A 16,080-nucleotide genomic window follows, 5' to 3' on the forward strand; every position below is an offset into this window, starting at 1 on the left:
TTAGCGAGGGTTCGAGTTATCGGGAGTCGACTGTAGAGAACGATCCCATAAATATATCCCTCGGGGAAAAAAGAGCAAAAAGGTTAAAAACATGTTTCAGACCAATAGCTTGAAAAACGCTAAGTCACCAAGCTATTTGTATAATCTGTAAAATTTATCTGAATTATCAATAAAATTCGAGGTGGTGGCCATTTGAATGACGCTACAGGTCGCTAGAAACGCCATATCCCATTATACTTGTATTACTGTCGCCACTCGGCCTTATAAAATTATTTAAATCTCATCGTCCTCTCCGCCCCACCACCGCTTTACGGTAGGGGTGTTTTACAGGCTGATTATAGTGTAGACAAAATCAAGAGGTGAAGTATCTTTCGAATTTTAATTCATGGGATTTCTTTGCTTGGCAAATACCCTAAGATTTTCATTACAGACATACAATACCGCTCAATGAAATGTTTATCGTTGCCACTAAGTTCCCGCTTCCAGTTATCAACAAGAGTGGAAGCATTTCTGTGCGTGGAATACGGGGAAAAAGGTTTTCTTGGGTATGGAACACTGCTAGCTTTTGTGTTTATCTTGATCAAGTCTGAGATTTCCATCTTCACTGGAATTTTCGCAAACTTGAATAGATTGCTTGTTGTGTTTTCTAAATCTAAAACCAGATCTTCGTATCTAAGTACCTTGTAAAGGTGACGTAAGTCAGCTGAAAGGTTTTTGATTTCAAGAAGATTATGGTGAATACGGTTACATATTCTTTGAGTATGCTTTAGAATGTCCTGTGTTTGAAGCTTTCCATTTTTGAGCGTGCTTCTCCGCATGAAATTTAACTTCATCTGGAATAATATCAAGGCCCGTGGGTCTCTCACTAGGTGAATAACTTTGCACGGCTCTGGCTTCGTATTAGCGCACATTGATAGCAACGATGCGATGCTTTGGTTGGGAACCCTGTGCAACAAGATCTTGACAACGCTGAAGGAGTACTGAAATTTACAAACTTCCTCCATCGTAGTTCCAATAAACGGCGCGCAGTTCTTTCTTGCAGTAAGGGCATGAGTTGCTTCTCCCTGGTGACATAAAGGAAAGGAAGAAAGCGCCTTGCTAGAAGAACGAAGAAAAGAGTTGAAATGATCAAGATAAACTGAAGAGCGGAACCTGCAATTTAAAATTTCAAACAGTAATTTCAGTGCCAGTCGATGGTAATTTTCCGATGGAAGGTTCAAGTAGAGATCTTCATTTGTTACCACGGTAACAGCACGCAGAGGTTCAAATAGATAGAAAACGTTTGGATGTTGATTAAAAATCTGACCCAAAAATGACGAACCAGATCGAGGCTCTAAAACAATTATAACATTGACTCTTTTGCTGGTGGAAAATTCTAATATTGACGAAGGTGTAAATGAATCACTGCGGGGTTTAGTCGTTATGACGCCCGTTCGTGGGAACTGAAGACTTCTAAAGAAAGCCATTTTTCTGCCGTCTAAGGTCTTCTTTTCCCTCAGCGGTTTGTTGTTAGTATTAAATGCAGTACTGAGGTTTTCGTTCAAACCCTCAACACGAGGAAATTGTCTTTTAAGTTGGTTAACCTTCTGGTTTACAATCAACAACAAGATACTTATTAAAACACATAAGGCAAGTGTTTTTTAGGTTTTTAACCTCATCTTCGCGCGCGTGCAATGAATCTTAGGCAAGCGTGCGCGCAACTAAAATTTACGAGATCATTTAAATCGTGTGTTCTTTTGTTTGCTTATCAGTCATTATAGATGGCGATCACTGTGTACAGACTTTATTTAAATAATTACTTTACAACTGCCTTTTCTGCATCAAAAAACCTTCAGCCCTTCCATGCAGTTCCAAGATTACAAAACAACATAAGATTTTGTCCACTTTCTTAAAAGGTAAAAACATATGTCTGCTTATTTACATAGCTTGACTCTGGGGGTTTAAGGGGAAATCATTATGGACATTCTGGTCCTAATATTGTTCAAAAGATAGATAGCGCTATCCACCGGATAAGTAGGACAAATCCAATTTATTTTAGAGGCTCATCCATAGGATAGAGCTTACGGTAGATAATGGTGTTATACGGTTTTGAAACCGGGGTCTCGTGGGGGTACTGCTTTTAATTGTCAGTTACATCCATTTGCCTTGCAAACGGAGCACGTTCAAGTTTAAACCGACGAATTAAAACCGATTGATAATTATATATATTTATGGCGAAAAAGTTCATGAATAGCCTAAAACTTGAACTGGTACTGTAGCTCTTAGGAGGGCAGTTTCCCAAAAACCTAACTTGATCCTCTCTTTCTTCAGAACCCACGGCTGAATAAATTAAATCATTTCACCTCAGAATGAAAGTAAAATTATATTCAGAATTTTTTTCAGTTGCCTGTTTAAAAGAGGCTGTCCAGTCTTTGTTCAATAGAGCACCCCTCATATGTCTTTTTTTTTTTTTAAATACTATGTGTGAATCAACTGTATTAGTCCGTGAAAAGGCAAGAAGATCTGTTCTTTGCTCAAGTGACTTTATGGTCTTATTTTTTATACACAAAGTAGCTTTTTCCTGATTGAAACTTAAAATCACATTGTAAATGCAAACTTATAGTTGCAATTGTTCTTCTTCTAGCCAAACCGAGTCTTTTGTGAATACGCGAACTAAGTTCTACAATTATACCATGCATCCAGCTCAGTTCAATATTAGTAGCGAAAGATCATTGGGAAAAAAATCACTTAAAACTGAACTATTTTGTCTACAACCCTCTACCATTACACTCAGTTTGATCAAGTTTGGAATGTATTCTAAAGTTAGTGATTTATATAATTGCACGTATTGATAACAAGACAGTTTTAGTTTTCTCAATTAGTTTTGCCTTCAATAAAGCGACTGTAGAAAGGTTTGAAGCGCACGAAGCGCTTATTTGCCTTGGCGCCTCTTGGTCGAAGAGGGTTTTTTTTTAACCTGAATTAAACAAAGAGCCCAAGTACTAAAACACACGTCTTTCCCAGCCCATTATCTGCATGCCCGCATTTGTATAAATCTTCTGTGAACCATATCTGGAATTCTTGTGCTACCGATACATGCAAAGGAGTGGAAAAATTATCAAACAGCAGCTCTGGTGAGTCAACAGTTTGATCTGGAAGGCCATAATAGTGATTTTTGCAAGGTGATCCTTCCAAAAAAAAATAGTCATCTTTTGGAAGAAGTCGTACACTCTGGGAATTAGTTATGATGGTTCCAAGTCGGTGATCTTTGGAAACACTAGGAAGAGTGCAACCCCAGCGTGATGACCAACCTGCTGCGCACTCTACAGATCCACTTTGATGTATAAGCTTGAATGTTAGCAAATCACCTGCGATTGGAGTTACAAAGCGTCCAAAAGAGTCGGCTGATGCTCCGAAACAAACTGGAGAAGTTGTCATCTGCATCCAGTGGACTGAAAAAAAAATGGCGGAAAAAATAATAAGATAATTCTTTTCTCGTGGCTATTTATTTTATTCGGAGGCCTCTTCGCGTCGTAGGGAGAATTGTTAGAGGGGAAAGAGGTTTTTTTGCATCTTCCCATCGTCCACGTACACTGCGCTTAATACTTCATTCATTCTTTCCCAGTGGGAGCCTCTGTCCAGTAGGATCATGCATCATATGTGTCCATGGCAAAGGTTGTACATGTAAAATATATGAGAGAGTAAAAGAGTAAAGCAGTTGAAATACGTACTTGGACTAAACTAAATAATTAATTTTCTTTAAGTTACGTAATTTAAGTTAAACTTAGCTGTGCTAAGGAATATCAGCGGCCCAAGACTCGAAAAGAACTTTCAGGAGGAACTAGAAGCTACGGTATCAAACCCGTTGATCCTGTAAAATAAGTAGACTAAGTAGGCGCACAGACAACTGACAGGTAAAAATTCTATTTATTACCGGAAAAAATGGCCGAATTTCAAACTGCATTGAAAATTTCTGAGTTACTGAAATGATATCGAATTCATGGTGAATCTTTGCGTCTGGCTTCCTAAAGGCCATTATTTACTTGTTTTAATTACTCGTTTAAGGTAACGTCTCTCGCTTGTTTGTTTTCGCATGCCGGACCACGGTAGCCTGAATTTCAGACGATTACTTCGGGCCGTTTTCTCCTCTCAGCAACGTCTGAATCGACCAGCCGTTGATGCCGTCCAGTGACGTCACTACCCGAAAACCGGGTAGTGATTTTGATTGGTTGATTGCCCAAACATTCGCATAATCATGTATAATTATGAGAAATTTAAGCGGGATTTTCGTTTGATATTCAGCGGATCACCTGCTTGGCATGCTTGCGTGGAAATAAAAAATGCAGACAATCTTTATCCCGTAACCAGTAAAATTGCTGTTGTCTTCGAAACTATGAGTTGTTAAGGTGACTCGACCCAGTTTTTTGAGGGGGGTACCATCCTACTTTGAAGCTCTCTGGTATCCCCACCTTTACTTTTATCGTAAGTCTAACACATAGAATGGATAACATATAGATCAATCTACAATACAACATAAAATTTTTGGCGATCGGAGTAAATGTCACGTGGTTATAATGCCACGCCCCTTTGAGGTCTGAGTCGAAAATCTGCTGTTGCCGCCATTTTTTCGTGAAAATCTCTCGGCTACACATAGTGCGCATTAGTGCCTTGCGCTGAACAGAGTTTCACCAAAATCACAAAGACCCAATTCGAGAAATTCAGCGGTTTCCAAATTTAGGTCATAATTTATGCGAAAATGATAAGCAAACTTTACACGGATTATATCTAATAAACTATGAGATTCATCTCTGTATTTTGGGCATCCTTATAACAGATGGGTCCTTGCAAGTCAGCAAAACGCTTTAGGGCCTTGTAAATGCGCGATTTCGAGCAAAGCAAACATATAGAAATTATAGTTTTCGCTATTTGTTGACGTTTGTCAGCGTTTAAGAGTCAATCTCACGAAAAAAGCATTTTCTTAAAAATTCGTAGTTTTTTTTCCTTCAAATTTTTTCAGTGCCACAATTGACTAACTAACTACCCGGACTCTGAATTTCATGGTCATTGAAAAACTGTGACATTACCTTCTATAAGCCCAAACTTGAGTAAACATTGAAGATTTTTAGCGTTTTGGCTGAGTTTGTGCTTTGGGAGTTGTCTATTGTTCCTAGTCTGTCATTATACAGCATTCTTGTTCAGCATGCGTGCAATGACCACGCTTGGCTAACTTCCGAATGCTCACCGAGATATGATAATTTAGCATAAGAAAATAGAAGGGATTCCCGTCACCAGTTGGTTTAATTATTGGCTTCCATTAAACCTATTAAAAAATGATATTTTTTAACAGTAAGTAGATTTAGTGTGTAGCACTTCTTGATTTTTTTTGCAAAGGCACAAGAAGCACGAGAATTGATTAAAAATTGTGAGTTAAACCTCTATGTATCACGCGATGGCCTGTCTCACTGTACCAAAATTATCATATTCGGAAGTCAGCCAAGCGCGGTCATTGCACGCGTGCTGAACAAGAATGTTGTATCATGACAGACTAGAAACAATAGACAACTCCCAAAGCACAAACTCAGCCAAAACGCTAAAAATCTTCAATGTTTACTCAAGTTTGGGCTTATAGAAGATAATGTCACAGTTTTTCAATGACCATGAAATTCAGAGTCCGGGTAGTTAGTTAATCAATTGTGGCACTGAAAAAATTTGAAGGAAAAAAAACTACGAATTTTTAAGAAAATGCTTTTTTCGTGAGATTGACTCTTAAACGCTGACAAACGTCAACAAATAGCGAAAACTATAATTTCTATATGTTTGCTTTGCTCGAAATCGCGCTCATTTACAAGGCCCTAAATTGTTTTGCTGACTTGCAAGGACCCATCTGTTATAACGATGCCCAAAATAAAGAGATGAATCTCATAGTTTATTAGATATAATCCGTGTAAAGTTTGCTTATCATTTTCGCATAAGTTATGACCTAAATTTGGAAACCGCTGAATTTCTCGAATTGGGTCTTTGCGATTTTGGTGAAACTCTGTTCAGCGCAAGGCACTAATGCGCACTATGTGTAGCCGAGAGATTTTCACGAAAAAATGGCGGCAACAGCAGATTTTCGACTCAGACCTCAAAGGGGCGTGGCATTATAACCACGTGACATTTACTCCGATCGCCAAAAATTTTATGTTATATTGTAGATTGATCTATATGTTATCCATTCTATGTGTTAGACTTACGATAAAAGTAAAGGTGGGGATACCAGAGAGCTTCAAAGTAGGATGGTACCCCCCCAAAAAAACTGGGTCGAGTCACCTTAAATTGAACTGCGAATGAAGAGTCTTTGCGGAGAGTTGGTAGATTTTTCATTTAGAGCCGCTCTGTGGTTTCGGCAGTGACTTTGTTTGTGCGAAGTTTCTGGGATTATGGTATAATTCGACCTTCTTGTCATTTCCACCGTCAAGTGTAATGATTGTGTTAGCTTTTCTTTCTTGTTTTCTTTCTTCTTCGTTAAGCACCAAACAGCTTCTTTTCAATTAAAACAAACTGATTCAGTTGTGTTTCTGAAGCGTTCCGTGTCTTGATTTCAGCTTATTTCATTGCCTGATTATTGCGATCGAGTTCGATTTTTGAATTACGACAGATTCGTTCACGGCCCGGAAGCAGTTGACAGTTTAAACGTTAAAAATGAATTACAATAGAAAAGAGTAAAGCAATTCTGTAGCATGTAGACATTTCCAGACGATATTTCTTTGTTTACCATTTGAAAATAGTGTTTGACTTTTTTGCATGAATTAAAGCAAAGGAGTCAGTGACGTCACTGGACGGTAGTAGGGAGTTTAAGCAACGACGACGGCGACGGCGACGGCTACGAAAACGTCACTTAAAATGTAAATTTGCGCTGCCTCAAACTTTATCGCGCTTATTCCGTCTAGTTTAATTCGTCAAATGTTAGCAAATTTTTCTGGAGTTGAATTCTAAGAGAGTGCATCAAAGTTCAGGAAAAGAAGAAGAAAGTTGCTGTCTTTTGTTCCCGTCCTCGACAAAGCGTGAAATAAGGCAGTTTCACGTTGAGGTGATCGAGGTCGTGCAACGACGACAGAGAAATGTACAAAAGAGCGTGATGCACGTGCAATGTTGAACATTGTTTTGCTTATCTAAACCTATTACTTTTTTGCCGTTGTCGTTGCCGTCATCGATGCATAAACTCCCTTAACGGCTGTTTATTCAGACTTTACTGAGGGAGTAAAAACGACTCGAAGTAATCGTCTGAAATTCAGGCTAGGACCACGGCTCACTGCAGCTTCTTTCACACGCTTCTCATTTTTAGGTATGCAACAATTTTACCTTATTATATTTCAAAAATGCCTTAATAGATAGATCTTTTCGAATCTTGCCAAGGTAAAGACAACGATCTAAACTAATAACACACTAGAGGATTTTAACAGATTAGCGTTACACTGAACAACTTTGACTGTTTACAATTTGCACGAAAAAGAAAAAAAAAAAACAAGCAACAAGGTCATAAAAAATTTCCAGGTTCTTGACTTAACCAAATCAAAGAAATCTTTCCTACTGGCGTTCATAATGGTGTTTTCAATAAACAAGTTATTTATAGGCTCAATAATCGTAAAATGTAAAAAGCAATGAATCGTTTCCCTATCGAAAACTGAGAAAATGAGAATACCCGGGCTGTGCAAGAGATTCTCGATTACTTCAAAACTTGAAGACTGTTCAAGACGAATCATAAATATTGATTTGGTCAGGAATATTTGTTTTCCCCAACTAGGTAGTTCTCAATGTTCTTCTGTAGATGAGCTATCAGCATACAATTCTGCTCAGCAACACTGCTTGGAGGATGGTATACAGCAGCAACCCATAACGATGAAGTGCCTCTCGGAAGACGATGCGGCCGAATCTTGAGCCAAATTGATTCAAAATCTTGTAGCCTGTGACAAGGATGCATAGCCCTGACGTACACGCAGACCCCACCGCCCATAGCAAACTGTCGATCATTCCGATAACAAATGAAATCAGTAAGATCGCAGGCAGAGTTCGGTATGTTAGAATTCAGCCAGGTTTCAGTTAGGCAGACGACATATGGATTATTGATAGAAACAACTGCCTGCAGCTCGTCGATCTTACTAGTGACTGAGCGAATGTTCGCGTAAAAGACGGAAGGGATAGACGCAGGTGATCTTACATATTGCTGTCCTTGTTGTGCCTCTTTGCTCTGGTTGGAATTCTTAACATTCCAAGGACCACGGTTGATTGAATCCGCCGCAGATCGATTTCCACATTTCCTCCTGTGGCGAGCACGCTTCGACCTGTTCGGTTTTCGTATTCCCAGAGAGATTATACACTCCCATACCTCAGTAGGGAGTCGCGTCCGAGGCATAGAAGTTCTAATTGCCTTCAATTCGCGGGGAGAATACGAAATGCGACTCCGTCCTGGAACAACATGGCGGATCGGTTTTACTTTGATTGCCTACGAGTAAGCTATCTTACTGTTAGATCGATTGATACGATTATAACGTTTCTTCCCATTTTCATCATCTTTGCATACATTACCCGCTTCTCCTTTCTCGGTTGGAATCATTAAAAGAAAAAATACTCAAAGCTCTTCGTCTTCGCTGGTCTCCCACCATTTTTGAACGAAGAGCGCTTTGTAAACACAAATCCTCGATTAAATTGTCAGAATTATTATTCATTCAAAATATTTTCCCGATTCTGATTGGCTAAAAGCACACGTTTAATTCACCATAACCAGTAGTTACTGATGACCAAATTTGGAAAAATTTTGTGTTTAACGAGGAAATGACGTCAAAAATGCAGCGTTTTCGTATGTTAAGGCACCGTTAACCGAGAAGACCTGGGGACGAGGTTGAGTTGTTTTGGTTGTGAACTTGAAAAATGGCGGACATTTCACTCGTTTCAAGAGTAAGAACTAAGCGAAACAATAGCTAAAAACAAGGCAAGAACAGCAAGAAGACAACTTGAAGGGCGACATATGCTATTTGGAGAATATTTGCGGAGCTGGACAAACCTAAACGTGCACTATCGAAGATGAACTTAACATCGATGGATCGATGGAGGTAAGCATGTTTTAGCCATGTTTGAAACTAGGAATCATTTTGATGAATAATAAAACAATTATCTCGGAGGGTGTTATCCACCCTACTCGATCTCCATAATTCTTCATAAGATACTCAACCTCATTCATTAATTGTTAATTATTGGACTGTATTTAAAAAACAAGCACCTAGAAAGAAGTTTTAGCAGTTAAATAAACCAAGTGAAAATATTGTTTCGCAACGGGACATGAATCGACCAAGAAAATTTTCATATTCTCACTTTGTTAAGCACATGAAACAAAAACAAAAAATTAAAATTTCTAGTTTTGACGGCCGATGAACATGTTTCTAGCTATCTCTGTAAACTTGAGCCTTGGTCCAAAACAATAGGATGTGACAAGTTACTTAATTATAATCACCACAAATATTCCATGAATGAGCCGTTCAACGGCGCTTTCGCATTTAAATCGGCTCTCTAGCTTGTTATTATCAATTAATTCGTCAATTGTTGGCGAATTTTTCTGGAGTTGAATTCTAAAAGACTGTATCGAAGTTCAGGAAAAGAAAAAAGAAAGTCGTTGTCTTGTGTTCACGTCCTCTACAAAATGTGAAATTAGGCAGTTTCACGTCGTAGTCGTGCAATGACGGCAAAGAAAGGTACAAAAAAGCGTGATGCAGTGTTGTTTTGCAAATCTAAACCTATTGTTTTTTGCCGTTCTTGTTGCCGTCGTTTTCGTCGTCGTTCCTTAGCTCCCTAATATTGAATATTAAGACGTGTTGTGCCAACCTACCATGCGAGCGTTCCGTATGAGGTTGAAATTAATTATGTAATAAGTTCGCCTGTAAACAGGTGATGACTGAATACTGACTAAGAAAACTCATCTGAGCCGCTTTGTATTTGACTATAACAATTAAGTTGCTAAGTAAGCTTAAAGGATGTGTTTTGTCATATCTTATCTTTCTCACAGTAAGTTCCAAAGAACCCATCGCTACAGAGGCACACATAACTGTTTTCCTTGTACAGAGACACACATCTTCCATTACTTTTGCATGGAGAGCTTTCACAAGGACTCTGTGGAAAAGTGATTGGGATATTAAAAATTCTTGGAAGATATCAACGCACTTTATACCCTATATCTGCTAATATACAAATATATAAATAACCCTAATTCTAATTTACCCTCAGCTAAAGGGGTTAATATACGTTTTGAAGCCGCCCTCCAAACTAAAAGAGCCTTTCCTACCAAATGTCATCATTTCTATTATTTCTACTTATCGAAGAACGAAAATTCTTGAAAAAATCCTAGCAACTTCTAAGGGCAGGAAGGATTCTCCAATAGCCACTGATGCACCAGCACCTGCGGATTGTTTCAAATGCGATAAAACCAAACGGGATCTTTGCAAAAATTTTCCTTGTTAGAAGTACATTTTCTAACGCCCAAACTTGCAGCAAATTATTTTCTGGACAGAGGATTTCATTTTATTTAGTCCTCTGCGAAAAATGCAACCTTTAATAGTACACTGCATGGTTCTACCACTACCGAATTCCAAAATTAAGAATGCAAACACCTCAAAAATTGATGTACAACTGGATGTTTGCACTTTTGAATTTTGCCTTCCAGTTACTTTGACCTTCACTGACTTTATTCATAGATTTTCAACAAATCCGACGTTGCGTTGAAACTATAAATGATTTAAGAATAAACGTCCACAGATGTTTTTCTGTAGGCACTGAGATAGACTATGAGTAGTCCTCCATTTTTCCTCAGGGATAGGAGAGCGAGCGAAATGCGAGCGCGCGTGAAAATCACCCCACGCGAGAAGTCGCCTTTTCTCGCGTGGGTGATTTTCACGCGCGCTCGCGTTTCTCTCGCTCTACTATCCCTGAGGAAAAATGGGGGACTACTCGCAGACTGTACTCGTAGTCTAGCACTGAGAACAAGAACTATGAAGAATTGAGAACGACGCTGTAAGTTTAAGCATAAGATCCTGGTAAAGAAGGATTTCCGCCGATCAAAATGATCGCAAAAAAGTATCAGCAGCACATCCCAAACTGAGTAATAAGAAAGAATCCGACTCTCTCAGCGGCAAAACATAACACAAAACTCTTTGCCACGCAAACGTCTCTTCTGATGACAGTTAAAATAAGCTTTAGTTCGATTCGAGTCAAGCACTACATCAGCTCCAAGCTTTTGATGAAAGGGACGAAACGCACTTCAACTGTCGCTTATTGTAAATTGAAAAAGTGACTGACTTGGTGTTTTTGAAATCCGCCGAAAGAAAAGGTTTTACAAGAGCCTTTATAACAGTACTTTTAAGCTAACCGATTACCTTCTCCCTGGATCTACCCTCTAGTGACGTGTCGGTGATCTACGAATAACTCGAAAAGCATGGCAAGGCACTGTGAATTGAAACTTACTACAAAGGCGTAGTGATGAAATTCCTGACTTGGCACAAATTTACTGGAATGGTTATATTTGTCTGAGGGCAGCAGATGGCATGCAAAACTGTTCGAGTTCCTCAAAGACCAAATGGCTATATTAAATGAATAGCACGCTGCATTGATGATGCACTCAAGGGAACACTCTGCAAAATTCTTAACGTTAAGTGAGGCCAGCCTGTTGGAAATATTCAGTGCGTAGTTGAAGAACCCCTTGAAGTTTCCATAGTGAGCGTGTTCATGGTTGTCTCTTTTCAAAACCTTTTTGAGAACAAATCAACGAAAAATTTACAATCTTAAATTAAAGCAATACAAAGAAGATTCAAGTCTGAAATGGTGACTGAAAATGACTGTTGTATAACACTGACGTTTGTAGACTTGGTCAATGTAACTACCGCAGCAAAGGCGAAAGCGATACAAACGGCCACTATCCTCCGCTGCATTGTTTCTTCATAGACTATTCCGTCTCAGTGAGTTTAATTTATACTTCAACTTTATCTTCTGCCTTGAAATTCTGCTTTCTTTTGTTTTTATTTGCAAATTAAGAGATAAATAATGTATGTATCATTCACTTTTGTTGATGTTATGTTTGAGGTAAATAGGCCCTTGTGACGGTTATTTTATCTTTGCATATATAATCAATAATGCCCGACGCTGCTGGAAATAGCCCCTCAAAAATAAGCAAACTTGCCAATATCGAGGGTGGTATGTCAGAAAAGAGGGAAGATATAAAGCGTCTTTAAAGCGATAAAGCGTAAAGGGTTTACGGCAGAGCAACTCGCTCGCTTAGCATAGAGGGTACCAGGTATCCCCGGGGGGGGGGGGCACTTGGGTATTTTTTGGGTGGGTATGTGCCGCCCGGGACTCCAAATTGGCACCCCGTTCTAAAAAAAATTTCCCCTAAAATTGATACCCCGTTCTAGAATTCGCCCTAAAACTGATACCCCGTTATAGAAATGGGCCAATTTTTTATACTCCGTCCTAAGGTGCAAAGAGTACAACATTTTGCTTGTTAACGCATTGAACCGTATTTTTAAAAGCAATCTGTCCTTGAATAATTTCAAATGGCTGCTTACAAAACTGGAGCTTTCGTGCGTTCGAAATATTATACCCCGTTCTAGAAAACACCTCTGAAATGGATACCCCGTTCTAAACCAGGAGCTTCAAAATCACGACCCCGTTGGGAGGCACATACCCGTATAGGTAATTTATGGGAGTACCCCCCCCCCCGGGCAGGTATCTAAGTTTAAATCTTGGTATTCTTTATTCTTCACAGTAGCTCATATGTCTTGTCTACAGCATCACTTAACGAATCGAATACTACAGCTCAACTACTAACTGCATACCAGGAAACCACCTATCGACCACCTCCGAGCTGCGCCAAATGTTGGCAACAATAACTTAAATGTAGGTACGTTCGGGCTTGCTGACCATGGGAATGACAAACGCTTTTCCGAATGACTTTTCGAATTTCCTGTTGACAACCACAGTGAAATAAACAAACCTAGTGTGAGCTTAACCCACGAGGCTCTACTTTAAACCAAAACAGGAACTCTGATGTAGGTAACAATCAAGGTCAGCGATAGTCCCAAAACGTGCTCACTTCAAGGACTGACACTCAAATTTAATAAATGACATTCACGTAGAAAAACTACTTTAAAAGGTAATAGAATTTGAAAACTTGTTGATCCACCAACTGATCATAACAAACTCTAGGCAGGAGTGAACGTCAAGCGCAAACATGAAATAAATTAAAAATAACCTACAAACACCACAACAATACACATCCAGTTTTCAATATAGTGGGTGGGACATACCAGCCGCCGCTATACAAATATCAGGGGCACCCCACGACGGTTTTCTGCAAAATATCCGTTCGGAGAAGCAAATATGACCAGAATTTTCTATAACTTGAGGATGGCTAAAAATTTCTAAATGATCGTTCCATTCATGTGCAAATTTTGACGCAAATGTAATAAATTCTCTACGATTTTCTGAAGTTTAATTTTTCACATTTCACTGCCCAGATTAGGCTATTTTCTTACAAAAAAGGAAACCTAACATTTTCAGATTCGAAAGTGTGATGAAGAAAAATCCTCATTTTCGACAACTCGACATATCGACAACTCAACAATGTCGACATCTTGAACTTTACTTCTCGACAACTCGACATCTTGAAATCTCGATAACTTGAAACTCTTGACTTGAAAAGTGGACAAGTCGACAACTTGCATGGCCCTTAGGAGGCTCCATAGAGAAGGGAAACGTGACGTCACAAAAATTAAAATTTATGAAATTAGGAGTTGGTTGGGGTATATTCAGAAAGAACAAGATGAAAAAAGCAACCTTGCCAAAAATTAGCCTTTTAGTGCAAATTGGTGGGTATATCTAAGCACCGATTTTCTCTGATGACTCCATACAAATCCTTCTAAAATTAGCTTGGATCGTGCCGTTAACGATCCAGGCCTATTTCAGAAGGATTCATATGGCGTCCTCGGGGCATAACAATGCTTATATCTCCTCGCCCATTTGAACCAACGGGCTGATTTTTGGCAAGTGAACGTTTTTCATCTTGTTCTTTCTAGAAATAGTAACCAATCCAATAATTTCACAAATTTACTTTTTGTGACATAATCACTTCTCTATTCGTTCATAACATTTTTCCTTTTCTGAACTAACCAGCTAGCGTCGACCATATTTGCAACATGTTTCTTTGAATCATACTCAGACTGGTCCAATAACTGCTAAACAGGGCGGATAAAGGTTGGGCGGTGAAACGAGCGCTCCGCTCTTCATTTAATGTGTGATGCGGAGTAGGACTGGCACGAGCGCTCTTTCCGCGCTTCCGGTGCGCTTGAAGGCCGGCGAAATTTTTCTTTTTGCGAACCGGAAATCCTATTTTCTTTCTGTAATTTCAGGGTACAATGTTAAAAAGATAAATTCGTTTCATAATATTATCAATAAACAGTTTCATATGTTTGTGTCTGTACGTCTATAAGTTAAACTTGTTGGTCGTATAATGCCAAAATTTGAGTTTAATTCGAAAGTGTTGAATACCTCCTCCTTCCACTAAATATCACCTAATCGTCTTTGGCCGTTTCGTTTGCAAAAGCTTAACACTTCTTAACCTCAATTTTTACATATGTTAAAGAGGGATAAATTTTGTATAACATAACAAAAAATTAGATTGATATATATTGATATAGTGGCGTTGTACTTCTTCAAACTTTGCTTCTCGGGTGCAACGCGCCATGGCGATTCGCGCAATGCGTTGCAAATCCGGCAACCGCATGTAAACAAAATTTATTGAGGTTAGTTGTAAGGTTTTTCCTCCGTTTTTCTCTCTAAAACAAAACAAGGTAAACAGTGAAAACTGAGGGGAAACTAATTTTGAAGTTTCGAAGAAAAAGAAAGACGTATGAGATGTTTTTTTCAAAATTAAAAAGAAGGATGATGGTGATTGAAATTAGCATAATTTCACCTTGCACGAGCTGCACGCATTCAGCAAAATACACGTCATCTAGTTATGAAACACGATCTGCTGTCTTTTAGTTTTGCCATGGATGACATGGATGACATTTTCCTTCGTGTTTTAGACAGTACTTAGCTGTTTTTGTTTTGGAATAACATCGACATTGGCGAGTAGCAGAACGAAAATATAATTCAGTGGTAGAGTCATGGAAGTAACAAAAGAAACCCTTTGAAAGAGATGTTTGTCTACTCCAGTTCAACTAAACCTCCCGCAAAAAATAGCAACATTTGCCTCTCGGAGACAGCGTACCAGCACAAAAGTAACGAGGAAGAAGTGCAAGAAAACAAATCAAGTTGCCATAATTCAGCGACAGTGTTTCATGTACAAACCACATCGCAAGCCCTGACCGAAGTCGAAAACAAGCGACATTTCTAAGCAGAGTCCCAGTCCACTGCATCACACCTTTTTGCTCGGACGCGCTCGTTTCACCGCCCTACCTTTATCCGCCCTGCTGCTAAATATGTAATGGCGGCCGCCTGCAATCTAAAGTGTACAAGACTATTAACTGTACGACAGGAAGATACTTCTCAATAGTTCTCAAAATTACAGGATTTCATCCACGACTTTACATCTATAACCACCTTAAAGAGAATAATATACAGCAACAGCACTGAAATGGTTAACTTTCTGGTGTACAATCAGCAACAAGATGCTTATTACAACAAATAAGGCAAGTGTTTTTGAGGCTTTTAACCCCATGATCGTGCGCGTGCAACAAAATGGCAGGCATATACCGAAAATTTAGCAACTAAAATATTGTTGTTAACTGTGTATTCTTCTGTTTATTTATCAGTGATTGAATGACAAGGGTTTGAATGAAGTTACATTTAGGACTGCAGACGTTATTTGAATACACTGATTACTTTACAAGTAGACGGAATGTCCTCATCCCAAAACGTTTAACTCTGCACTCTTCAAAGGCCAAAATAACACTACATTCATGAAAAGAATTACTAATTATTAAGCCACCGCATCATGAACGCTTTCTTTCATTGGTTTCATTGGAATGGTTAGGATTTGGTCTTCGGGCGTAAAACTGAGATCTTAAAAGGTAAACC

At 38.9% G+C, this 16,080-nt stretch overlaps 1 protein-coding gene across 1 annotated transcript; it reads right to left on the bottom strand.

The window, feature by feature from the left end:
* Nucleotides 1–383: 383 nt before the first annotated feature.
* Nucleotides 384–1,466, bottom strand: LOC140944567 (carbohydrate sulfotransferase 1-like). Its single transcript, XM_073393691.1, has one exon. The coding sequence runs from the start codon at nucleotides 1,464–1,466 to the stop codon at nucleotides 384–386; it is 1,083 nt and encodes a 360-aa protein (XP_073249792.1).
* Nucleotides 1,467–16,080: the final 14,614 nt, after the last annotated feature.

Source organism: Porites lutea, chromosome 7 (assembly GCF_958299795.1).
Source record: "Porites lutea chromosome 7, jaPorLute2.1, whole genome shotgun sequence".
In the NCBI taxonomy this organism is placed as follows: Eukaryota; Metazoa; Cnidaria; class Anthozoa; order Scleractinia; family Poritidae; genus Porites; species Porites lutea.